The sequence below is a fragment of the Herpailurus yagouaroundi genome, unplaced genomic scaffold (genome assembly GCF_014898765.1).
Source record: "Herpailurus yagouaroundi ecotype Mexico unplaced genomic scaffold, PumYag 217, whole genome shotgun sequence".
In the NCBI taxonomy this organism is placed as follows: domain Eukaryota; kingdom Metazoa; phylum Chordata; class Mammalia; order Carnivora; family Felidae; genus Herpailurus; species Herpailurus yagouaroundi.
In genome coordinates this window covers 3537422-3563788 of record NW_024412448.1, presented here as the reverse complement: position 1 = coordinate 3563788, position 26367 = coordinate 3537422, and the positions used below count along the sequence as shown (strand labels likewise).

General features: G+C 58.1%; 1 protein-coding gene across 7 annotated transcripts in view; it reads left to right on the top strand.

The window, feature by feature from the left end:
* The window catches only part of RBFOX3 (RNA binding fox-1 homolog 3), a 464942-nt gene that overhangs the window by 356343 nt on the left and 82232 nt on the right, over positions 1 to 26367 (top strand). The window contains exon 1 of one of the 7 annotated variants that reach the window (XM_040456581.1): positions 26145 to 26301. The exons of 2 other annotated variants lie outside the window; for them this stretch is intronic. In XM_040456581.1, coding sequence (XP_040312515.1) covers positions 26197 to 26301 — 105 coding nt within the window. In that variant the 5' untranslated portion in view covers positions 26145 to 26196. Of the gene's footprint in view, positions 1 to 26144; positions 26302 to 26367 lie in introns of those variants that run through there. 4 more of the 7 variants (XM_040456585.1, XM_040456580.1, XM_040456582.1 and 1 more) reach the window with 4 other exon arrangements.

The following is a 26367-nucleotide window of genomic DNA, read 5'->3' as shown; positions in this document are numbered from 1 at the left end:
ACTCCGACTGGAGTCGGGCTGCCACCGAGGGGGCAGACAGAGGGGGCTGGAGTGGAGGCGCCACTGGCCTGACCTGGGATCCGGTGTTGCTGCTAAGCAGCCGTGTGACTTCAGGGACTCCCCAAACCTCTCTGAGCTCCAGGTGGCCCGTCCGGGGAATAGGTCCCGATGCCACTGTGCAGGTCGGATAAGAATCAGAGACAGGCCACGTGTTTTGTGCGCGTCACAGAGGCAGAAGGCACGGGCGGCCCCAGGACAGCGAGACATTCTGTTGTTCTCACCCACCTGGGCTCTGCTCCAGGCCACGCCTCTTCCTTACCCCAAAGCTCCCTCTGGCCTCACTGCTGTGGGACGAAGTCCACACCAGCTGTCGGGCCTGGGCCCCCCACACCCTTCAGGACGCGTAAGGAGGAAGCTCAGGCTGACCAGCGTGCCCGGTGTCCCTTAGCTGCCCGTGGCAGAGCCAGGAACTGGCTTCAACCAGTTCTCCCAGTCTGTCCCCAAAAGCCTTCCTGCACTCGCCTGCCTCGGGGCATGTGCTCCTGTGGCGTCTCCCCACCTACCCCTTCCCGGTCCACGTCTGCTGTCCCACCCCGTGCACCCAGTGGGACCCACGCTGTCCACCCTAAGCCCTGACCTTCGATCCTCTCTTATGCTTGGCACCCCCAGACTGGGAGCTCCGTGTGGGCAGATCATGTGTCTGCACTGCTGTTCTCGCTGAGCCCTGGCAAAGGACGAGCTCGGCAAACACTTGTGAACGGATGCCGAATGGGGAGAGGACAGATGAATGGATGGATGGATGGATGATGAGTAGATAAAAAGAGGACAGACGGATGGATGGACAGATGGGGAAAAGAAGTAGGGGGGGGGGGGAGGGAGGAAGGGGGAAGTTGGTGGTGACCTGTCTCTGAGGAGCAGGGTGCCTTCCGTAGCTGAGGTTGAGCAGGGGTAGTTTCCAGAGCCTCCTGCGTAGGTCACAGGCCTGAGACCAGAGGTGCAGAGTGACTTGGTGGTTGACGGGGCTGCGGCCCAAGCTTGCGGCGAGCCAGCCGCCAGCCTCTCCTCCCACCGTTGCCGGGCCCGGCTCCAAGGGGCCCAGAAGCAGCTGCGCGCAAGGTTAGGGTCCAGGAATTTCAGCGGCCGGGAGCTGCCAGACCTCAGGCAAGCAGGCTCCTCGGACAGGGACAGACGGAGGGGCAGACAGATGGCCTAGGGAGGCGCTGGCCCAGGGTGTGTGAGCACCCGGGTGGGGGCGTGGCATTGGCCGCTGCCCTGGAGGAGGAGGAGGAGCAGGGACCTGGGGAAGAGGGATGCCCCCAAGGCTCGGGTTGGGTAGCAGGAGAGGCTGGGGGTGGGGAGGCCGGTGGGTGGCTTCATAATTGACTGGCAACAGGCAGAGACGCCAAAGCGAAAGCCTCCAAATTACCACTAATTGCGGGAGAAATAAAGAGCAAACAGGGCGAGCTGAATGAGGTTTTCTATAAATATTATGTTTTTTAAAGTTTGCCCTGGAGTAATAGAAGCTGTTTAAGCGCTAATATCCTGTCTGTGCATTTAAAAAGCCTTATAATGAGGATTTAGTGTCTTCCTTTCCTGAGGCCTGGGATCTGGGGGCCCCTGGGTCTCTGGCCTCCTCTCTCCTGGGTGGCTCGGGACGAGCACCCCCGGGAGTCTGAGAACCTGAGCCGACCTGGCTTCAGCACCCCCCGGGCAGAAGCAGGTGCCCTCCCTGCTCTGCCCACCCCCGCCCCCACGGTGTTCGTGGGCCTCTGGGTCCCTTCCCCTCCCCCCCCTCCTTCTGACCAGCGAGGCCACAGCAACATTCTCTGGGTCCGAACCCCTTTTGTCAAGACTGAGCCACCTTTCGTTCATTTCGTCAAGGCCGGCAGCCCCAGGGTCGCCCGGACCTGTAGGGTCTTGTCTAATTAATGAGGGGATATGGGCGCTCCTGGATGAGCCACCGACAGGACCGTGTCTGGCTTTATTGAAACCATTAAGCAAAGCGTTCGTTCACGCCAGCAACAACTGTGCAGGCGTTTTCCAGTGGTGAGCGAGAATACGGTAGGAGACGGGCCCCCTGCATCGCCCAAGAGGCGGCTCCGGCAGGGCCCAGACCCGGTCAGGAGAGCTCTGGTGAGGAGCCCCCGAGGGAGCTCCGTCTTAGGCCATCAGAGAGGAGACGCAGTCCCTCGATTTCAGTTCTCTGCCGGCCTCTGGTGTGCGGGGACGGAGTGGGGCTCGCAGGCTGACTCTGGCGTTGTGCCTAGAGGACACGCGTCCGTCTAGCGGCCCCTGGCACCGCTTACAGGAGCAGAAATGGGTCAGGTTGCCGTGGCATTCGTGGACTGTGCCTTGCGAGGCAGGCGGCGCCCACATGGAAGATGCCCCCTCGTCCACGGTTCCCGATCCCAGGCAGTGAGTGCCAGGTGCAGACAGGTGGGCGGAGGGGGGCCCCTGGCCTGCAGTGGCGGGGCGGGGGGGGGGGGTTGCTGCTACAAAGTCTGGTTGTGACACCCCAGCAGCCCTTCTGCCCACGGCGACAGATGTTCCCGCTGTTGCTGGGGTGGAAGGCAGGAGGGGGGATCTTCTAGCCCATGAGCACCTGTCGGCAACACCAGTTGCCTGTTGACACGGTCTCCTGGGTGCGAGGTGGCTGTAATGCAACCTCAGCGCCCCCGTGGCGGAAGGAGTCTGGAACCTCACAGAACAGCAAGGACACGCGTCAACGAAGGAGGGAGGGGAGCGGACCCCAATCACAGGCAAGCCCGCTGGCTGCAGGGTCCTGGGGAGGGCCCAGCCCTTGTCTTCTGCTGTCGTTTCGTCCTGCCCAGTTGGGCAGTCGCTACACGCAGGGCCCTGGGAAGAGTTGCAGGTAAACAGTTTGGGACTTGATGCTCTTGGGAAAGGACCAAACTGATGGATGGAGACAAAGGTGCCTGGTGCGGTTGAGTCTGGTGGCCTTTGGGCTTGCGCCCCTCCCCTTCCTTCCCCTTCCTGGGAGATACAGGCAGGGAGATGTACCCCACCTGCCCCGGCCACCCCCCAGCCCCAGTCTGGTCACAGGAGAAGGGGATGCTGTCCGGATCAGGGCTGAGGTGACATCCACGTCCAGGGTCCCGAGCAAGTGGCAGGGAGCCGGGGGCAGGGGGATCTTCTCCTGTTTCTACCCCTGTCCCATCCACACCCTTCCCAGCCTCCTCCACAACTGAGAACTGGGGACCGTTGGAGATACTTGTGGCTCCCAAAGAGGAGGCAAGCAGGGACCATCATGGTAGCCACGCTCCGCAGGGCTGAGGAGGAGGGTGTCTGGATTTTCTGCTGAAAGAAGCAGGTTCTCTGAAATCTAATCTGTGCAGCTAATGAAGAATGGGGAGTTGAGTGGGCAAGTGTGGGTCAGGGAGCTAGGGCGGCTGCAGGCAGGAGGCAGGACCTGGCTTCCAAAAGCAGGGTGTCAAAGCAGGGGTCACCAGGAGGGAAGAATTGGGAGCAGAAGCCAGCCTGCGGGGGAGAAGGGAGGAGCGCCCAGGGTGGGCTCAGCGGGGAAGAGTGGGGAGTGGGCAGGGCCTCCTGGGGTGTAGACCCCTCAGCTGGGGGATACGAGGAGAGAGGGTGTGACAAACCTCAGTCAGGCGCCAGAGGACCCCCATGCGCATCTTCAGGGAGCCCGGGGCCTTGAAAGTCTTGGAGAAGGGGGAACAGAGACCCCGGGCCATTTTTCTGCCATCCTGTCCCCGGTGTGGTTAAGGGTCTTCAGGTGAGGCCATGCCCCTGGGTGTTTGTCAGTTCCTCAAACGCAACAGAACTCAAGCCGGGAGGGATGCTGGCTGGTTGTCTCCGAAGGCCGCAGGGCACCGGCCCCCCCCCTCCCCCCCCCCCCGGCCGGCCTCCCCACGCCCAGCCGTGAGCTCGCTACAGTGTGGACACCCTACGTGGGTGCTGAGCAGGGGAATGAGTGGATGCCAGGGCTTCACAGAGCACGAGGCAAGCACCGTGAAGTATTTCCGAGGCAAGCCTGGCTACCTGAGCTGCCCCTGGTTCTGGCGAAGGCATTTTGAGACGCCGCACCCAAGGGTGGGGAGTACATACGGGCAGCAGGGAGTCAGAACTGGGAAGTGGCCAAGGCACGGCCCTGCCGGAGTCTGAGGACTCTCGTTTCGGGGCGTCTGTGGCTGAAGCCCCGCCCCCCCCCCACCCCCCCCGGGGATCTGACCCCAGGAACCCGGCACCTGCTGCCGCCTGGGTGGTGCGCAGGGGTTCTCCTGAGCCGCTGACTGGCCCCGATGCCCCCTCCTCCGGGCTGCACGCCAGCGTTCACCCGGAGCCGATGCATCTGCTTGGCCGAAACCAGGGTCCTGCTAGCTGCGATTTCAAAACTTAATTACGGAAAGAAGTTGGGACGAAGGGCCTTCCTTCCGCTTGTCTTCCTCCGCAGCCGCCCGTCAGCAGCCGGGATGTGGAGCATCCCACTCGCGGCTCCGGAGGGCGAGCAGGGAAATGCGGCCGGCGTTGGTGGGGTCAGAGTGGGGCTGCGACGTGCTGGGATGAGCCGGGATGAGCGTCCTGGTGCAGCCCCGTCCCTCCCCCACGCCTGACGCCCACAGCCCCCGCGGGGGACCATACGACCCCCTTGCGCGCACGGCTCCACCTGCCGGGAAACCTCCTTCCCGGAGCTGCCTGTCACCGAGCCCTCTGAACCCTGCTCCTAATGTGCACATGAGGCGTGTGGGCTGGTTGAAGGCCTGGGGAAGGGCTGGACAACCTCCAAAAGTCAGTGTCCGGAAGCCCAGGCTGTTGCGGCAGCCCTCGTCCATCCCTGCACACCCCCAGCGGGCACAGGATGCAGGTGACAGGGCAGGCGGACGTTCACGCATCACCTGCCTCGGCCCTGCTTCCTGAAAGGTAGCCTGGCATCATGTAACCAGAACAGCCGACCCTTTGACTCCGTGATCCCACTCCCGGGACCACGTCCTCGGGAAATAACTCAAAGGAGGAAAAAAGCTTGAAGTGCCAGGATATTTATAGCAGCGGAAGCAGCCCCACCGGCTGGATCCTACCTGTCCGGCGGTCAGGTAATAGTTAAGCGAATTACGCAGCAACCACTCGATGGGATATTATGCGGCCTTTACACCTGGCACACAGGAAGACTCGATACAGGGAAGGTGTCTTTGAAATATCATTAAGTGAAAAAGTAGGACACCTGATTCCAACTAGGTAAAAATTATAATTACACAGAGATAGAGCTCAGACGAGGCCACAGAGAAATGGAGGCGGTGGGGTTCAGATGAAGCGGTCGGGAGGGTCTAACTCTGAAAAGAAATTGGAGGAAATAAATAAAAATTAACAGAAGAAGAATCCCCCTCGAAGCCCCCAGCCCCATGTGCTCTGGGGGGAGCCGCATCCGTCTGTCCCATTTGCTGCTGGGGGGAGTCACGTCCATCTGCCCGTTTGCTGCAGGGGGTGGGGGGGGGGCCACGTCCGTCTGTCCCCTTAGCTGCCGGGGGGAGCCGCGTCTGTCTGTCCATTTTCTGTCGGGGGAGGAAGAGCCACATCCGTCTGTCCCATTACAGCACCCCCCTTGCACCATGGAAATGCTGTCCTTTTATGGGCAGTGTGAGCCCAGCACACAACACCTCTGGCTATGTGCCCACGGGCCGCTTCCTCTGGCGTACACTTACGGAGCAGGTGCAGTGTGGACACTTGTGTGGGACACCGGGAACATGAGCGGAGCGAGTCCCTGTGCTCACAGGTGTGATGTGCAAACGCAGAGCGAGGACATCCCCCAGCCCTGGCGGGGGGAGCGGTGTCACAGAGTGGTCCCTGCAGGAGGGACACCCGTAGCCGGGTGGCCTGGGCAAAAGAAGAAAGGAAAGACTGTGCAGACAGCAGCCTGAGGCAGGACGCAGGGTGACGTCTCACCTGGTGGCCGGCAGGAGCAAAGGGAGACGAGCAAGCCCAAATGTGGGGACGTGGCCGTGGACAGCTCTCGCTCAGGCACCAGGAAGGGACATCCCTCCCTCGAGGCTACTCGATTCTGCTCGCCCGGGATTGACCTTCCATGAGAAGGCCAATGGCTGACTGTGTTTTCGGACAAAGACACCACGAGGAGGAACCAGCCAGAAGCTGGAAATTGCCCAGAAAGGGAAGTCAGGCAGTGGTTGGAGACCCCAATGGAAAGGAAGCCAGTGCCTCTGTCTCTTACCCTTCTCGCTGCCCCCAGCCCCTGGACGCCACTGAGCCTGAGGCTCACCCCTGCTTGCTGTCGGCTGGGCTGATGAGGACGTGTGGCGGCACTCAGGCCGGCGGAAGGGACCGGAGCCGTGGTGCCGGGCCCGAGTCCTGTCTCGAGAGCCGCAGCGCAGGGCCTACAGATGGGGACCCTCGCCCGCCAGGCAGCGCCTGGGCTCCAGCGGAGCCCGCGTGGTTACGGTGGCACTGGCAGAGGTTAGAGCAGATTTTCTGCAGAAACAAGGCTTTCCCCGGAGCTGCAGGACGGAGACGGGATAAGAATGGAGGGGAGACACCAAGCCCAGGCACAGCGGCCACGCCACCTCCCATGGGCGGGGCTCCCATGGCCGCGGCTCCCACGGCCGCTGACTTGTAGCCCACGTTGTTTACAGAGAGAGGCAAGACGTTGATTAATTGCACAACTAAAGAATCGTTTCCTTGATGCAGGGGCAAGACTGGCTAGATTTGAAGGAGCTGAAGATGGAAAAGGAGAGGGAACGGGGTGAGAGAGAGAGAGAGAGAGAGAGCACTCACGAGGTGCCTGGGGGCCCAGGATGCGCTGGGAGGAAGTGCCACAAAGGCCGGTGCTCCCTCAAGGGCAGCACTGAGACTGGACAGATTGACCCCCCTACAAAGAGACTTCCTGGCTCAGGACCCGCGGCCGCAAGGGAGAGGCACCCAGGCAGGTCTGGGAGAGGGGGCTTTCATCCAGAGCACGAGCCCAGTCACCAGGAATGGCCTGGGAAGCGTCCCAGCTGAGTTCTCGAGGCACAATGACCGGCCCCATGTCAGGAGCAGTCAGGCCTCGCTAAGAGCGGGTGTCAGGAAGGCACAGCTCCCAGGGCATGTCTGACCAGATACGGACTCTGGCCTTAGTCCGTGAGTGGAGGGTGAACCGAGGGCCCTCTCAGATCCGGCAATAATCTTAAATACACAAGGAAAAAGGTTTTAACTCCATGCTTATCACTGTGACGTGGGAGGGAGCCATGGTAATGACCAACCCTGATGTGCAAGATCGTTAGGTCACAGATGATAATCTTATTCATACTTGGCTCTGTTTTCTTAATTAAAAAGAAAAAAACCTACTGATTATAATAATAAGAAGTACTTTCAGTCCAACAAATATTCATGAATAATGAACACCCTTAGGGAGATTGGAGAAGAAAAGTCATGTGGCTCTTTTTTCTTGAGGTGAGAAACTCTGGATTTCAAATCTCGGCTGTCTTAGTCTAGATTTTTTTGCCCCGCAAAGCAGAGCCTGAGACAAGGTCATGTGTGCAGGAGGCGTATTTGGGGACGTGATCCAAAGGCAAGGGGGCTGGAAAGAGTGAAACAGGGAGGGAGGGAGGCCGATCCAGGGGTGGATTATTGAGTTGAGTACAGGGCACAGGGGGAGGGGGCTCAACCCCAGTAGGACTTCCTTGAGGAGCCATGTTAGAGGCACCTCCAAACTGTCCTCACGGTGGGCAGAAGAAGGGAGTTACAACCAGCCACCAGCCACCATAGCCCACTGGGAGGGTTGTGCCACAAGCTGTTAACTTGCAGGTACCTCCAGGTTTGCTCATGCGTCGCTTTCTGCAGACCTCGCACATGGTGGTAGCCTGGGCTGGCGGGGGGGACAGAGGTGTGTAAGGCAAGGGGCCATCAGGTTATACCTGGGGACCACTGGTGGCGGCAGCAAAGGCTAGAGCAGAGAGCAGACCGGAGGGGAGGTGGAGATGGTCCGGGATGCGAGAAGCATGTGAGTCGGTCCACTTCTTGAGCAACACCCCCTCATCCTATCCAGTCCGTCACAGACCCTTCAAGGGGGCAGCCAGCCCCAACCACCCTTAGGAGTCAGCACTGTGTGTCTCCTTTGGAGCTGAGCCAGAGACACGTCACCACGTCCTTATTCACCACGGCACACCTCTAGCACCTTTGGGACGTTGTGCTGCGTCCTGGATCTGGACCCCTCTTGCTCCGGTAGACGCTAATATACGCTGGCTCCACGTCCAAAGAGGACATTAAATCCATTCCCCCTTCTTGGTGGGAGGAGCAAAGGGCATGACAACTTGCCTTTATGTAAACTTCAAGGTGAGGTTCTCTAAAAACTTCACTGATGTGGATCCAAGTCATGGATCTTCTAGAGTTCAGCTCTCACCCCCGACACACGTATGTCCTCCCGGGGCATCACGCTTACCTCTTCCTGCCCATCTGACCCAGTGAGCATCGTGTCCTCAACGTGGTGGACGAACGTGATGTTCTCTGCAGTGTCACAATGACCCAGGACCCTGCAGGTGTCGTGATAAAGAAAACAGAGTAATTATAGCCCTGTGGCAAGTCGGTAGATGTGTGTCGCCGTGCTTCCTGTATAAAAGGCGAGAGCTTTTGTTACCCCTCTTTACCGATAGATTGGGAAGAACATGTTTTTCGTATCAGTGACGGTGTACCAAGTAATGGAGGCGGTGTTGGTCAGTCCCCGTGATGAGCACGTTGCAGTCTGTGTTTGGAGACTTGGTTACATGCATGCTAGCCCGCCATCCTCCACCGTGATTCATCTGGTCCTTACTGGGGAATTGGGACCTCCACCCTTGCCTTCTTCAACTCACTGATAGTGGATCTAATCTCCCAAGTTTTCCTGTGCAGGGTCGGGGGAGGGGGGTCCCCAGGGGTTGTCACAAACCTAATTGGCACCAGCGATGGGCCCCTTAGCCATGTCTGATTTTTGACCACCCAGCTCTAGACTCCCTTCCAGAGGGACTGCCTTAGCTTGGTTCCCCCCAGACACCGGGCTCTGAAAGAAGTTACGTTTGGGAAAGTGCACAGGAGTGAGGGGCACCGGGGATAATAAATAGGGAAAGCGGGAGAACCAATCCGAGGGCCTATCCTTGAACTGATCGCCAGTGTGGGAAACCGGAGTGGTCCCGAGAGGGAGCTTATGAAGAGCCAGGGATGAACCCACCTGAGGGATGGAAGAGGGAGCATTATCCTCTGGTCAGGGGCTGCTCCGCGCAGCCCGAGTGCCCTGCAGTCCCAGGTTTGTCCGTGCAGCACGACGGCTGAGTGGGGGTGGGGGGAGCCTGGGTGGCCCTGTTGAGCTGGAGAGCAGAGTCAAAGATGTGCAGTGTGCTGAGGGGAGATGCCGCCGGATTGCAGCCACGCGCAGCTGGCTGCCATGGGAAAACTGGAGTGAAAAAGTGGGTGGGAGGTGGGGCACGGGAGGTGTCTGACGCCTGGGCTCAAGTTGGGAGGCCTTGGGCAGGTCCCCTCACTCGTCCCGTGGGTAGCACTGGATGATTAGTAGCCATTCTCAAGGGGGCGTGAGAATCACACAAGGTGGTAGCGGCAAACTATACAGCTGTGTCCCTAGCGTAAGAGATTTACAGTCCTTGTGCACGAAGGCGTCACCTTGCATGCAGCCCCAGTTTCCCGGGGCTGACTCTCCCTCTGATAGTGCTCTGAAGGAACCTGGGGAGGTTTACCCGCTTTCACTGGGACGAGAGGTCCCTGTAGCTTAGACAGCAGGAGGCAGCACATCACATCTCACACGCACCCCAGGGTTTGGGCTCCTCCCTCCGGAGTCCTCCCCCATCTGGCCCCTGCCCCCACTCCACCCCCTGTGCCAGGGAAGCCTTGTCAGTGCCTCCAAGAGCACCCAGGGGACCGAGGGCATTCTCCCAGTAATGACTGCTGCTATTTCAGAGACGTGTGTCATCACCCCAGGATTGTGACAGCTCAGTGAAGCAGGCAGGGGAGGAGGACGAGACAGTCTCTGTTGAGAGGAGGTGGCGTTGGCTGGAAGTGGAGCATCTGGGTCGTCTGCTGCAGGGGAGGAGGTGCCGAGGGGGTCTGAAAGTTGAAGAAGAGTTTCAAGGAAGTTTGCCCGAGTCTGCCCCGGGCTCTCCGTCAGTCTCCCCCAGCCTCCAGTGGAGTCAGAAAGTGTGGGGGAAAAGGAAGCATGTGGGAAGGGGTGAGGAGGCAGAGAGATGAGCACAGCCCTGGGGGAGCATGGAGGGACAGGGGCGGGAGGAGTTTATAATTGCAAAAATGTGATCCTCTTGTGGAAGCGTTGTACCTCCTCTAGAAAATGATGGAAATCTCTGGAGAGGATGGACAGAAATCATCAGTGGCCCCCAAAGTCCGAAGAGCCTGCGCACCAACAGGTGTGTTCAGGACCAGGGACAGCAGCCTGGGCTTCTTGAGAAGCCTGTTTGGCTCCCAGTCCCTGGAAACCCCACCTGTGCTCTCCATGGGACACTTGGTTCCCTGCAGCGGGCAGAGTTAGCCATCACTGGTGCAGCGGAAATCTCTGGAGAGGATGGACAGAAATCATCAGTGGCCCCCGAAGTCCGAAGAGCCTGCACACCAACAGGTGTGTTCAGGACCAGGGACAGCAGTCTGGGCTTCTTGAGAAGCCTGTTTGGCTCCCAATCCCTGGAAACCCCACCTGTGCTCTCCGTGGGACACTTGGTTCCCTGCAGGGGCAGAGTTAGCCATCACTGGTGCAGCAGGAAGCAAGATACCCCCTAATGCCTCCCCTCTTCCACTTCTCCCACTCCATACACCTCCCCACATCCCCCTCTCCCGGCCCCTTGACTTTGGAGCCAAAAAGGGCAGCTGCATCCCAACTGGGAAGGCAGGAGAGTGTGCTCCTGGGTGGAAAGAAGGGCTCCTTGTTAAGACAACACTTCTCAGGGGCTCCTCTGTGGCTCTGCTCACGGCTGAATTGGATCAAGATGGTTTTGCATAGCACTTTGGTTTTACGTAGCACTCTGTGCCTTCATTTTGTGATGTTTAAAGAAAAAAAAAACTAGGAGAGGATGGGAAGAGAGGAGAAGTGGAGCCTCAGGGAGAACCGAGGGCTGGAATGGGCACATCTTGAGGGACTGACTCAGGGCATGTCTGCTGGCCCAGCTGCCCACTTCCAGAGACGCCTAAGGATGCACGGGTCTCTTTGGCCTTGGCCTCCCCCACATGGCCTCTGAGGCTTGTCTCTGCATAAGGCAGGGGTTTGGGGGCTCGGACCCATTCACCAGGTCAGTTTTTTGGGGGTTAAGGGGGTTTATCCCTTTCCCCTAACAAAAATTTGCTCTCTGTGCAAAGTTCCCTTTTGGTTTTTTTGTTGTTGAGTTGACGTGTGGGTTTTTGCCAGCCCAGCAAAGCTTTCTTGGCTTCAGCAACTCCCTGTGGACGTGCCCCGTGAAACCTCATGGTCCAGCTCACTGCCCCCCTCCCTCGTACAGCAAGAGGCAGATGGTGTGGAGTCACAGAGCCCTGCTCCCTCCCTGCCACCTCCTGGGTACACCTCTGCCCCTCTTGGCTTTCTGCTGAGGCAACTCCTGCTGTTTATGTCCCATGCCCAATTGTGGCTCCATCTTGGGGGCTTGTTTCCTCCTTTTCTTATATTTACCCCCAGATTGGGGGGCAGCATTAGTGACATGGCCGACCGCCATAAGGGGGCTTTGGGTCTCCCGCTGGAACCTCATCCTCTGACCCACTGGGATTGGCCATGACCAAGAGCACGTCCTGCGTGCTTGCCACTCTCCAAGGGCCCTCCGGTGCCTCTCTCCATTTCCAGCTGGCTGACAGCTTGAGCACAAACCATGAGGCTGCTTTGTTTACGATTTGCACACAATGCTTTGGCCATTTGCCATCTCGCTGAGCCTTAGGCAATAGTCAGGGTACTCTTCTCCCCATTTGACAGAGAAGGGACGCTATGTAGGATTGTCCAATAGAACTTTCTACAGCCATGGAAATGTTTGATCTTTGCATTCAATACACTAGCCACTAGCCATGTGTGACCACTGAGCGCTTGAAATGTGGTAGTGCAATGGAAGAACTACAGGTTCACTTTTATTTGATTTCAATTGAGGCTTTAGAGACTTACTTAAGAATATCTACTTACTTTCAGAACAGGGACTAAACCAAGCTGTTCTGACTCACCTGTTCCCACCCAGAGGTCACTGGCATCTCAAAGTCTGCTGCTGGGTTCAGACACTCCAGATGTCTGGCCTTCACCTCTTCCTTGACTCTCACCTGGGCTAATTTCCCTCTCTAGAGAGGAAAGGTCTGTAGCTCAGTGTGGTGGGGCCCCCAGGTACTCCTCCTGTGATTCTGATGTCCACCCTGGCTGGGGGGAGGGCACAAGAAGTGAGAGCTATTGGCACAATGGGTCCCAGTGAGACGACGGAGTGGCAAGAGCGGGTGGGAAGCCCGTCTGAGGGGCGTGGCTTGCTTCCCACCAGCTTACGGGGGATGGGGTGTCCCCCAGAGCGGCTGGCACTTGACTGAAGCCACTAGTTTCCTTTTCTTTTTTTCTTAAGTTTATTTATTTATTTTGAGACGTAAGAGAGTGAGCAGGGGAGGGGCAGAGAGAGAGGGAGGGAGACGGAGAGGAGACAGGGCGTGGACAGGGCAGAAGCTCTCCAGAAGTGGCAGCCACTCAGGGAGCTTGCCTTCTGGTCTGGTCCAGCACCAAGAATGACCAAGGCTGCCCCCCATGACACTTGCAGGGCGACAGCTCACCCCACACTCTCCCGTCACAGAACAAGGCCCCCAGATGTTGAAATCATGCGGCATACTGAGAAAATCAGCAGCACGCAGCCAAGTCATGGATACACGTGGTCTTGGTGGCCTCGTGGAGGTTCAAGACCTGCCCCGACCCCCCTGCCTGGAGATCTCTCTGTTGGGGCACAAGTATGGGAAGAGAGGATACGGAAAGACAGTTCGTTGTGTTTTCTCCTTCCCTTCCTGCTTTACAAAGAGACGTGGGGTGGCCATGAGGAGGGGTGTCCAGTTAGATACAACCCCTTTGGCCACCAAGACTCATGATTCTAGAGGAAAGGAGGGTCCCCGTGCCCCGGCTGCCTGGAAGATATGTCTGTTGAAAAAGGTATCTGTTTCCTGGTTTGCCCTGGGGAGAAGAGTGCTCGAAATAGCACCGTTGGAGGAAGGCGTGGGGAGTGAAAGAGAGACACACACCAAGACAGAAAGTCAGAGAGAGAGAGAGAGAGACAGAGAGACAGAGAGATAAGCCCAGAGAGAGACCGAGAACAAAACGTGGCCACCCCTCCACGGGAGGGCTGCAAGTCTGCACACGTATCATCTCTGCCTCTGCTCCTGTGGGAGAGAAACACAGCTCATGGGATCCAGCGTGGCCCCCATGTCTCCACGCTGCCCGCCCCTGCCCAATCTCCCACGTGGGCTGAAGCCTTGAAGCAGAAACCAAGGGATCATCCATCGTCCTCCTGGGCTGAGCAGACACCAAGAAGGAGCCCTGACATCCATTCCTTCGTTTTCCAGCAGGTGTCGGTCCCCGCGGCCCCAGGGGGTGGTAATTAGGAAGGTAAATCCAATGCAGAAGTAAGCAGAATGCATTTCAAATTCAAATAAGAATATTTGTGGACCCTCTGCTCTTTCTGAATTATCAGTGGAACGTTCCACTCCGTTTGCACAGATAATTGAGAGTTAACTGTACTTTCTGTACCAAGGCCTGGGAGATGACCGGGGCAAGTTCGGTCCATCTAGGTAGAGAGAGAGGAAATTCATCTGGCCACTGCAGAGGGAAGGGACCTAGAACAAAGCCTGGCTTTTGGAGGCACTCAACAGATATTTGTTGAATTAATCGGCGTGATTTATTGAGTATGTACCACATGCCAGCTCCTGTGTATACAGAACGTCTTTGAATGTCCACAACCTTTGAGGGAGAGACGGCTGCCCCATTTTTATAGATGCAGGTCAGTAAAACTCAAGCCTTTGGGCCACCTGCTCTGAGTCACATGGCTGGTCAGGGCAGAAGTGGGCTTGTCTCCAGGTCAGGGTGACTCCTAAGCCCGAGTGTGCATCACTTCCTACTGGTGGAGGGTTCTAGAAGGACTGAGGCTGTGTGTGTGTGTGTGTGTGTGTGTGTGTGTGTGTGGCAGGAGGCAGGAGACATCGGGTTTCAGTTTTCCTACAAGCTCAGCTCTGCTTCTGCTCCTCAGAGGGAGAAGGGGGCAGTGACTCAGACCCCACGTCTCGGGCTCCACCCCCCACCCTGGGATACTCTCTCCCGTCTGCTTCAAGAGAAGGGCTCCATTTCTTCTCCGTTCCGTGAAGTGGGGAGAATGAGATGTACCCTCCTACCTCCTTCTCCCTGCCTTCCTGGGGGCCGGGGTGTGGAGTGAAGCTGAGGGTGTTCTGGGTGCCCGAGAACCCATCTGTCCAAAACACTAGGATGATGACGATAATTATCGCCATGCCCAGTATCACTGGAATGGAATTTCCAAGTCCCCTCATTCTACGCTGGAGAAGAAAATCAATACACTCCCCCAGGAGCCGAATGCAGACAGGTCCAGCCGTGTGGGAGCTGGCTGCTGGGACGCCTTCTCCCAGTGCAGGTCGGGAAGCAGATGTGCCAGCCATGAGCTAAGCCCCAAAGCCGAGCAGTGCCTGGGGTGTGCATTTCCTCGTCCTGTCCTGGGCAGGAGGGGGACCAAGAAGGAAAGCCACCGTTGGCTGCTGGGCGTGGGAAGCTGCGGTGGTAAAATGTAACAACCACCCAGTCCCAGACAGCAGGACTGAGCCAGCGGATGGCTTAAATAGAGCAAAGCCCGCTGCTGGACCTCTGTGTTTGGGGTGGAACAGTCAGCGTGTGCTTCCTGCCAGCACCGACTTGTGTTTTCCGGGCTCCGCCACTAGAAGGGACCCCGCTCACTGGCCCCACCACGGGCCAGACGCTGTCACAGGCGGTGGTGACAAGGAAGAGAGGGCAGATGCAGCGCTGAAGATCTGGTGCCCCCGCTCGAGACCCGTGCTGCCCAGGCACATGCGTCCGTGTCGCACCTTCCTGCAGCCACGTTTAAAAAGCAACAAGAGACCGGTGCGATTCGTGTTAACAATATACTTGACTGAACGCGACCTATCCAAAACATTCCTGTTTCGGTGTATAACCAGCTGCACCAGTTTTCATTCTTTTTGTGGCGCGAAGCCTTTGGAATCCAGCTTGTGTTTTGCACGGGGGGGGGGGGGGGGGGGGAGCTAGGGGCTCTGGCGTTAGACAGTGAGGTGATGTGCACCTAACTTCCCGGCAGAACTCCCTTTCTCAGAACGAGGCTTTCCTTATTGGAAGCCCCCTTGGGCCACCTGGCGCCCGGGATCCTATAGAGAAGCCAAGAGGAGAACGCAGTTCAAGTCCATTCCCGCCACAGCAGGTGTAGGAACGAAGGTTGCGTGCACCGTCTGGAATATGCACAAAGTTGGTGTCTTCCTGAGAAAGGGATCTCTCTGATTTTTCTCTTACAGTTTTGTGGTTCTTTTTTTTTTTTTTTTTTTTTTTTTTTTTTTTGCAAGGAGAATTGATCCAGCAGACGGAAAGAACACCAGGTTTTTTCCAGCACGGCCTTCTGTCTCAATGATCCTTTTCGCTCTGCTGGTGATGATGGTTCCTTCTCCTTCGTATTCTCTCCCGCCTTCTCCAAACCAGGGTGGGAGGCATCAGGGCTGCGCTCTCCAGCCCAGAGCACCTACTTACCCACACTGATGTCTGGCCACCTTCCTGTGTGCCAGTTTGAGCGACTGTCCTTTTAAACTGCCTCCAAACAGGCAGCGAAGCAGCTATTTTGTCCTCCAGAGAAGAACCCAGCCAGCTCAAGCCTCCATTGACCCTCTCCACGGCATTTACTCTCCCAAATACAATTCCAATACAGTAAAGATTCTTGTCTCCCAGCGTGGATTTCCAATTACCCACACTCGGCCAAGTGGCAGCCACTTCATTATAATTCTGTAATTGCCATATAGAATTCCTATAAATTTGCTGTTAATTTTTAACCACTGCATCCTTCTCTTAGAAAGTGTAACAATAATTTGAAAATCCATAGACGATATTTTTAAGTGGATAGAGGCAGAGTGGGGGGAATAAATCCAGTGGGGGTTAGGTCTGGAGAAAAATCCTACGTACATGCGAACGTTTTTTCCTAATATATGGCGTGTTGGTGGCAGCGGGGATTGATCAGAGTCTGATCCAGGAAGATCCTGCTCTTAAATGAGAATGGCTTTGCACACGGGCTTCTTCTTCGTTCTCAGGCGCATTCCCTGCCCCCACTGGGAGGTAATTTACAAGCCCGGCTTCCGAGTGTAATCTTCCCGCATTGTACTGCTCCACTGGTGCCTCCCCGAATTGCAACACGGACCAGGTCTATGAAAGATGCTTTGGAGGAACCGCCCCCCCCCACCGCCGCCCCCCACCAAGCAAGTGAAGACCCAGGTGCTAAGCAGAGAAATTAGCCTGCCTTTCAGGAGATGCTAACGAGGCAAGTTGGGAGGGGATGAGGTTGAGCCAGGAAGGAAATTGCAGAAAGGCCCTGCAGAAGCCACGGGCACCAGGGACTAGCAGGGAGACAGATCAGGTAGTCCTAACTAAGAGCAGCCGGCTTCTCTTTGCAGTGTGTGGGGGGGGGGGGGGGGGGGGGGCGCAGGTGGTCAGAAGATGCGACAGCCTAAAGAGAGAGAGACTGCACCCATGAGAATGCACAGGGTCTCAAGGGGGTCTCACTGGCTGGGGAGGATGTTTGGTAAAAGGTGCTCTCAGTGGGGCTAGCGACCAGCCACCTCCAGCGAAACAGTGAGGTCATTTACAGCCATCAGCACCTTGGCTCAGGAAGGCAGGTTGGACGCCCTGGTCTGGCTGGAGTTGTCCCCGGTCTGCAGGTCCAGTGAAGAGCCCTTCCAGCTCTCCTTCCCAGCTGCCAAGTCTAGTCCCCGTCCCCACTCTTAGAGAAGGGGGATATTGGCTCCAGCCTGGGAGGGTTATCAGGCGGCAGCAGCGATGAGAAATTGGGCCACGGAGCGATTTGAAGGTCCCAGTGTTTGATCTATTGCGGGGCTGGCTCCTTGTGGCTTTGCTGCCCCCGAGTTTGGTGACCTGAGAGAATTAAAGCTGCCTTAAATACAGTCTCTGTTGGCTGTATATTAATCAAGCAGGAATCAAAAGTCACAGCATCCTAGGGAAGTAAGAAAAGGCACAGACGGCTCCCTCTCTCCTAATGCAGCAACTCTCAGCGGGAGGAAAGCCTGGGAGCTGCTAAGACAGCACAGGCCCTCAGCCTGCCAGCTTTCCCCAAACCTCCCTGCCAGTGAATTCTCAGAAACCTCGCGTCTTGGAACTGGAAGGTTGTGTAGATGCCAAACGGTGCTGGACCCCAGTGCCACAGGAGATCGGGAATGAGGAGGGCTTTTCCCCCAGGTGTGGCAGGGAGCAGAAGCAGGGAGGGCCAGCAGGGGAGGGGGCCCCAGAAGAGCCTCACACCTGAGGCCCCCGTACCTCCACCAGAGATGTCCTGCTTCTCCTGCTCTTGGCAACCTTTAGGGAGCCTAATGAGACAAGCAGCGTGCACTGCCCCTTTCTCTGCTACATTGTACTCCCAGTGGGCAACAATTCATACAACTTTCCGGGTGTGTTTAGAGCCGCCCGTGGGCGGCCGACACTAGCTAGGGTCCTGCCTGCCCTTCCCTCCTCCTTGTCCGGGCTCACTCCCCTCCAAGCCTGGGGAGGGACCCCAGATTGGGCTTCTTTTATGCTGGCGTGTGGGGAAGAGAGTCTGTAGGTAAGACTCTCTTCCTTTGCTTCCTGGCAGACGGGCCTGTCCTCACCCCTGTGCATCCTGGGACACGCTCAGCTCCCATGAGGCTTCCATGAAAACCCTCCCCGCCTCCCACCACCAGCCACCTCCCTGCTCCATCACCTCAGCTCCTGTCTGCAGCTTGGCACTGGCCGCCTGACACAGTGCACCCGCCTCCCCTGGGCCATGTGCTTTGCCAGGACAGCACTGCCTCTCTGGGCCTTTGCTGCCTTGGGCTCCTAATGAGCTTTTAATGAGCTGATGCTTTGGCTTTAAGGGGCACAAGGGGGCAGAGGGAGAGTGGAATGCCAGCCTCCTCACATTCTGCTTTCTGAGGCCTTGAGGTTGCTTTTTAACTAGCTGAGTGCTAGGGCTGGGGCTGCAGGCAGATGCTTGATTAGGTCTTGCGGACTCGTTCAGAGTTGGGAGGGACCTGACTTTCACAGTCCTTGGGCCCTGGGTGACTCCGTGGCCATCACTCCCTCTTTACAGGGTTTCACTGCATCTGTCCTTTTGTGGCCTCTCTGCACCCAAGGCTGGAGGAAGGGGCAATGGTGTCTTTGTCGAGTAAGATTTATTTTAACTGATGGCAAAGTGAAGAGGCCAACTATTTTAATTGCTGTCTATATAAAGAGGCAGGAAACACAAGGCTGGGCCCTTGCCGCCTCTCTCCCGGGCAGCCCGGCCCCATCCGCTGTGGATGAAGGAACAAACCTTGACCCCCTTCCCATGGCTGTCTGCTTAGCGGCCCCCGATGCCTTGTTTCCCCAGCTCAGTCCTAACTGAACTTGACACAGATTCATGCTGGCCACAGCCATGGGAGATTCCCAAAGTGCCGCCCATGTCGTGTGCGCGGTGCTCCCTTCTCAGCACCTGAAGCGTGCCGTGCTGCCATTGGGGACCCCTTCCCTGGAGCACACAGCCTTGTTGTACAAGTTCTGGTGGGTGACCCCCCGCCCCTCCTGGGAGTTAGAGTAGGGGACAGTGGCCTCGGCTGCTGGTCCAACCTCCCCCTTGGCCCTCCTTCAAGGCTTTTTGCCTTTGAATAAAATTAAAGTGGAAAGGTTTGTTGGAGACACAAGGCAGAATTTCTTGACAGTCCGGGTGATAAAAATCTGAATGGACTCCCCAGAGAGATGTCAGGGTCTCCCTCAGTGGAGTGCTTCAAGAAAAAAATTTCCAATGAAAAGACGGCGCCTGTCCCTGAAGGCTACAGTGACTGCCAGCTAGAAGGCAGAGGACTGGACTGTATGATTCTGAATTGCCTTCTGGCTCCATTGACCTAACCTTGTGAGCCCTCTTTTCCTTTCCAGCAAAGGAGGGGGAGCTGAGAGCAAGGGGCTGGAGCTGTCCCTGGTGCTGAAGGGCAGCCATTGGGGTGCGGAGGGTGATTTTAGTGCTTTACCTGGGTAGGCTCCGTGGAGCAGTGAGTTATGTAGGGTTTCCTTTGCCCCGCAACCTCTGACAGTGATAAACCTGTAACACGAGCCCTGCCCTGGCTGTAGTTGGTCATGTCTGTCCTGGGCACCCAGCCATCCAAGGGCATTTCGTTGGTGGGCAGTAAAGAGCTAGAATCTTCACCTCCAAGCTAATACGCAGACTTCCCGTGCCTCTCAGGACTCTGTCTTCTCTGTGACCATTTTTGGTGTTGGCACAGGGCACCGAGGAGACATGCACAGATTTAGGTAGGACGGGAAGACTCCCCGTGGCAGGCCAAGCTCAGAGCGCGGGACGAGGATGTAGGAAACCAAGCGTCTCGTGGCAGATCAGCTAGGAACCCCGTGGAAGGTCTGCCTCTGTCCAACAGCCGCTTCTCTCCTTGGCTTGATCATAGGGTTCAGCAACCCTACTGAGTTCTGGCGACCTCCTGCCTAATGAGAAAGAGGAAATTTGAGATAATTGCTGTGCAGCCTGAGCAGTGGTGTGATTAGTAAATGCCCAAGCTATTGCAAATGACGATTACATTAACAGATTTGGTTTGGGGTTGATCCTGTTAGGAGAGAGAGCCAAGTGCTAATGATGGGGACACTCACAGAATCACGTGAGCCAAGCACAGTTGTAGGAAAGAGGCGAGAGGTTCTTGAGAATCTGCAAGCCAGCAGGCTTCATTTCCAGCCTAAACCCTGCCTCCAGCTAGTTGTGTGACCTTGGGCCACCTGTGTGACCCTAGAAGTGCCACTGTAGACCACATGGGCATTATCGTACCTTCCCTGTCTACCTTGTGAGGATCCAGTGAAATGAGACAACGTTAAGGGGTGTTGAAAAAGTTGAGAAAGCACTGAGCAAATGCGAGGTATTGTTATAGCTGGGAATCAATAATGACAGCAAATCGCCATTTTTTCCCCCTTGGACACTCTCGTTCCTGGGATGTTTAAGCAAACATTTCAGGTTCTTGAAGCTTTCTATCAGAGACAGAAATAAGAATCCTGCTCCCCTTCCTCCTCCGGCTTGTGTGGGATTCTGGGGCCAATCCCCTGAATGGTGGCTTGGCCACAGCTGGCACCATAGAGCACAGGTCTGTTTCTCCCGAGCTCTCTCAGCCCGTTCTGCCTCCTTGCCAGGAGCTCATGGCCCAGATGCAGCAGGAGCCTGCAAAGAGCTTCTCAGAGCTGCAGCTGCCGAGGCCTCTTACCCACCAAGCCCCAAGGTAGAGCTTCACAGCACTGGCTGCTTTCAGATGTTCTCGTTGCTCTGTGATGAGCTCTCTCCCCCGCTCCAGAAGAGGAGAAGGCACAAGTCCTGGGGGCTCATTCAAAATAAATAAAGCTTGGCAGTAGTCCTGAGTGGAAAAAGCAGAGCCGCACGGCACCCACAGCCCCTTTTCTGAGCGCGTTCCTCTGGCTCCCGGGCCCCGAGGGGAGGGGAACTTGCCAAAGAAAGATGTGCTTATAACCGCAACCCCGTGCAACTTCTGGCTTTGCCTGTATATCTCGAGTGTGCCCTTTGCTTTCAGTCTTCCTATATTTATTCTGTTTAATTTTGCCGGGACAGGGTTGTAAGTGAGACGATGGGCAAGCGCCTCTTAATTAAACAGATAAATAAACTTCCTTTGCACACTGGTTTCTACTCTTGCTGCAGTCTGCTGGGACCAGGGGGGCAGCACCAGTGGGTGTGAAGGGGGTGCTGCTGGGCTGGAAGGTGGGTGCTGGCCCTGGCAGCCCGGAGCGGGCCTGGCCTGGCTTCCCCTCTGCATTGCCGAATGCTCCGTGGCTCAGGGGTGCGGAGGGGCCCACGGGCGGGGAGCATCCCCAGCAACCCCTGCTCGCAGGCCTGGCTGCAAAGGGGAGGCTCTGGCCGGTGTGAGTGGGCCCTCTGCTGGACACCTCCAGTGTGGCCTCGTCACTCCCAACCTGGCCAGGAGCAGTCCCCTTAGTCACAGGGGCTGACCACCCCCCCCCCCCAGTTCCTCTGCTCTTCTGGGTGAATTGGACACATGGACGAGGCAGAAAATGCTCCCCCCATCCCAAAGTAAGGAAGCGAGCCGTCACCTTTGGGGATCTGAGGGCTTCCCACATTTTACATGAAGACAAAAGGCCTCCTGTCCTCAACCTGACATCTCCCCAGTGGTGTCTCTTGGAGGCGCCCCCAGCAGCCGGGGGCTTTCCCCTGACTCCAGTCCAGTTCCCTCAGCCGTGGAATTGGGGTGTGATCCCCCTGGAAGAGCGCTCACCTGGTTGGTTCCCATGGAAGAGGCTTCTTGGGTCACCCCACCCTCCCTCGCACCCACAACGCTCCCTGAGCCATGCCCACCCGAGCCCACCCTACCGGGGAGACGCCACGTATGGTTCTGCTGCTCCCACCTCCTCGCCCCCACCTCCGGTGCTCATGCCCAAGCCTGTGCCAAATACCCCGACGTTGGGGCAGGGAGATCTGGCTCTGCTAGAGCACGGAGCACGCTGTCTCTGTCGATTATGGCCCCGCTGCAACCGGAGATGGTGAGCTCACCCCTTGTCCTGGCACGCCTTTGCCAAGCTCCAGGCTGTCCTCCCGGCGTAGGTGACGGCCGAGGACGCCAGCCTGGGCACTCAGAAGGGGAGAGAGGGGCAGGCCCATAGTAACGCAGCCCCCTACCCAACCTCCCTTAAAGGGATTGCGAGACTTCTAGTTTCCTGCTGTGACGTGCCTGACAGACGGCCCTGGGAATTCCCAAAGGATGGGACAAGCGTCACGGGCAGCACTGCACCGGATCATTTGACCACAGAGTCGTGCCCACCTTTTGTTAGAAACACGGGCCATCTTGAATTCTTTTGTGGCGTACCCTTCCCCAGGGAGACTCCAAGTCCCCATCTCACAGAGGTGCACACCAAAGAGACTGAGGGTGTTTGCAAGGCTATGTGGGCCTGGGTCTCCCAGAAAGTGCGGGAAAGACAGGAGGGCTTCCTCCAGGGAAGGTGACACGGGGTGGGGGGTGGGGCAGGAAGGAGCCAGGAGATCTCCAAAGCCTTGGAACCATCCGGACCTTTTGAGGTGCCTCCTTGCCTGATATTTATAGTGGTGCCCAGGAGCGCAGAAATAATTACAGTTCAGTTCCTGCCTCCCTAACAAGGGCTTTCTCAGATTCAGGGCGAATGGGATATTTTTTTCCTTGGCTTTTTTTTTAAAGTAGTGAATATTAGCACTGGATTGACAGCCTTTCCCAGCGCGCAGCCTCCCTTCACCCCAGAAGCGGGGGTAGCAGAGCCCCGGGGCCCCGGGCCTCGCCCACCCACCACTCAGGAGGCACGGGGGGCTCTGGAGGGCTGGGAGGAGTCCAGGGGACCTGAACAGTGTTGCACGTCACTGTCTAGGCCCCGGAGGAGGGCAGGGTTCCTGACGGTCGGGATGGCACAGACTCAGACTCAGAGTCACCATAGATGTGTTCTGTGCCACCGGGGTGCTCCCGGGAGCACTGCTGGAGGAGCACGGGCCACTCTCCTCCTTTCTCCCCCAGCCTGTGGAGGAAAAGTTTCGCCAACCCCAGGGGCTCTGGTTTCTTGTAACAGCTTCGCCCAGGCTTCTCAGGGCCTGTGTTTCCAAGCCCGTCTGGCCACCGTGGCCCACTCAGCATCAGGATAAGCCTTGAGGTGGGGGTGACAGGGCAGGGACAAGGGCACTCATCCCTGCCAGGTGCCATTGCAGGCATTGGGGCGATGCTGTGACCCAGCCAGCAAATTTCCTGTTCTCCTAACACTCAACTCTTGAGGGGGAGACCAGATGGGCTAAATATTCAGCGGCCTGACCGCCCCCCACAAAGACAACGCCCAGTGGACAGAGGCCTGTGTCAGTTTGTCAGCTAATAACTGGCTCAAAGTGGAAGCCACAAGCCCGTGGCACAGCTCAAGAGGTGGTGGGCACACCAGCCTCCTGTCCTGAGAAATAAGCCAGACACACCACATGGTTCAAATCCTTCTTCTGGAGGTTTTTAAGATTCTGTTTTGCTGTTCTCGGTCTCCCTGGAGCCCGGGTGTGATTAGCTGGCTGATGGAGGCAGGTGTCCAGACATGCTCCCCGGGCCTGACACTCTCTGGAGGTGAGGCTTGAAGCCAGGTGGCTGGGCTGAAAGGCCCCGCAGATGACCAGGTGCAAGAGTGCCCGAAACCATCCCGGTGCCACGGCTGGCATTCGTGGGGCCAACCACTGAGCTCAGGGGTCCCTCTAGGTAAAACTTCCCTGACCCAACCCCAAGTCTAAGCTCACCCCAGACCTGAGCTCCCACTATCCTGGGCTGTCACAGGTCTTAAGCCCAATAAGCTGTAGTCTTGGCTTGCTTTCCCCACCAGACGGTACACTCACTCCTGGGCAGAGAATTTTGGTTCTGTAGCTCCAGCGCCTGGCGCAATGCCTGTCTGCACATAGTGGGTTCTCGATAAGGAAAAGCAGGAGAGGCAGCCCACAAACGGTGCCTCCTATGTGTTGGGCAATGATTAGGACACACTCTCAAATCCTCTATGGGGAGGGAGAAAGCCTCGATGTCAGTAGATGCTTGGTAACAAAGGCAAATGAACGAGTGAATGATTCCCATGGAGAGTGGACGTGGAGCCCAGGGCTGGGGGGTGAACGCCACACAGATGCCCCAGATTCCTGAATGTCCTCCAGGGAACGAGCCTCTTGGGAGGCGACAACAGGAGAGAGGGGAGTCTCCTGAAACAGGAGGGCAGGACAGCAGGACTTGAGAGGCAAGAGGCCCGCAGGGCCGCCCCTGCTCTTGCAGCCAGGGCCACTCTGGGGTGCCAGCCTCCACAGGACAGCCCTCTACAAGGCGTCCCCTCGCAAATGCTATACCCGGCCAGGTCCCCTCCCTCAGATGCCCCAGACCTCAGCGCCGGCCACGCCACCACTGTCTCAGGCCGTTGGGGAGCCTCGTCCGGGAGACGAGCCAATAACCATCCAGCCCAAAGGCAGGGGGCTACCTCTGCAAGTCCACAGCCACGCCTGCGAACCCCACCCGTGGGAGGATCACGGAGTAGGACTCCGGAAAAGGGTCAGGCAAGCGCAACTGCTTGGCGGGGGCCGGCTCTCCCCACGGCAGTCCCTTCCTCTCTGCCCCTTCTGCTATCTGCCTGCCTTCCAGACACTGTACCCCTCTCCTTCTAAGGAAGGGACTGTGCAGGCTGCTTTGAGACCTGAGGTGTCCAAGGGGCACACACCTGCCTGCCTTGTTCAAGCCGAGCTTGCTCCAGACAGTGCCTGGAGGGAGCCCGTGCTCAGCCCATCCTTGTCCCCTCCTCCCTGCTTCCTCCTAAGTGACCCTCACGGACACGTCCTGCAGTGAGCACCATAAGACGTGTCCTTGGACATCATCCACCCAACCTCTAGGGCAGGTGCGGAAATGCAAGCCCAGAGAGGACAAGCGGCTTCCCTGAAGTCACAGAGCGTGCGAAGGGGCCTCCGTTTGCTTCTCAGGCTGGTGGTCATCCCATCCCAAGGTGGTCCTGGTCCTTCCTCTCTCCAGAGTAGGGGCTCGCTCTCAGAAGTGAAAGGGAATCATGGGTGCCTTTGGGTAAGACAGGTGAGTCCAGAATTGGTGCTGGATATTTGGGATTCTCCCCTTGCCCAGGGGAGCATGTGTAAGTGGGGCCAGTGGTTAGTCAGGTATATCTCCCTGCCGTCTCGACCTCGAACGGTGGCAAGCAGCAGACGGTCCCTCACGGCCAGGTTCACCTGTGGCTTGTCCTGGTTAACTGAGCCTGGCCAGGGGCATCTGTCCAGCGTAAACGTGTGGCAGGCCCGTGGGGGTGTGTGTGGCTGGTGAACTACAGATTTATGTACACACACGCGCGCACACACACACACACCTGTGACAGGGATGCTGCAGGGGACAATCAGGACCCGTGCCAGGCAGGGACTGGGTTCAGAGGTGGGTACATGTGCTCTCTTGCTGCATTGTGTGCGCACACCAAGTCCCGTGTGTTTGGGGATGGGGAGGGAAGGATGCGTTGTGAACAGCGCCCCTTGTCCCCCCTCCCCCCCCCATTAAATATTCACGAGACCATGTGCCTGTGGCAGGCCTATGGTGTAAATGGGGTCTGGGGGCCAAGGGGAGGGCGGGAGAAGCCCCCTGGGGCTCCAGCTGGGTTTCCAAGCTCTGGGCAGCCGAGAAGCGTTCCCCGCTCGGAAGCCTCTGCGTAGATGCCCTCATTACATCACCGACATCCCCGCCACGGAGCCGGCCTCGCTTATGAGAGGCGCCTCTCTGAACGCCAAGCAGGACGAAGCGCCTTCCGGTCGGGCCGCAGAGCCGCTCCTGTCCGCAGCGGCCGGCGGACACAGCGAGGCCGGAGGGAGATTCCAGACCCCGACCCCGCGGCGGGGGGGGGGGGGGGAGGGGGGGTGGGCGGCCGCCGGATTCGCGGAGGAGGAGGGCCGCGGAGGGGCCCGGGGGGGAGGGCGCCGGCGGGCGAGGGGTTAAGTGTGGGATCAGCTGTCGCGCCGTCGTTCCGGATTCTCTTCCCTCGGTGCGGGGCTCTGTTTGATGTTGGAGTACGCCAGGGGCTCCCCCTCCCACCGCTACACACGCGCGCACACGCGCGCACTCACACGCACACGCGCCACTCTTTGCAGACAGGGCTCCGGTGGCTCCAAAGTGACGGGCGCCCGCTCCCCCGCTGCCCTCACCCCTTCTCTCGCGCACACAGCCTGCCGGGCCGTGTTCTCGCGCGCGCTCTCCCCAGCACCCCCGCCCGGGCAGGGGAGCACCGGGCAGTAGCGCGCCGCTCGCCGTCCATGCCTCCCTCTTGAGGAGCGCCGCGCGGGGGAGGGGAGGGCCGAGGAGGAAGAGGAGGAGGAGGAGGAGGAGGAGACCGAGAGGGCGCCCGGGAGGCTGGGCGCGCGCACACACCGAGGGACGCGCGGAGGGTGCGAGCCGCGCAGCGAGCGCAGAGCTGCCTCCGGCCGCCGGGCGCCCCCCTGCCGCCCCATGCTGTGCTCCATGGCGAACTCGGGCTGCCTCCTGCTGTCCAACTCCGGCAGCATGCTCCCGCACTCCGTGCCCTGCCCGCCCGCCTTCCTCTACCTCCAACAGGTAAGCTGCCCCCGGCCCGGCGCGGCCCCCCGCCCGGCGCACGTGCGCCCCGCGCCGCCGCCCACC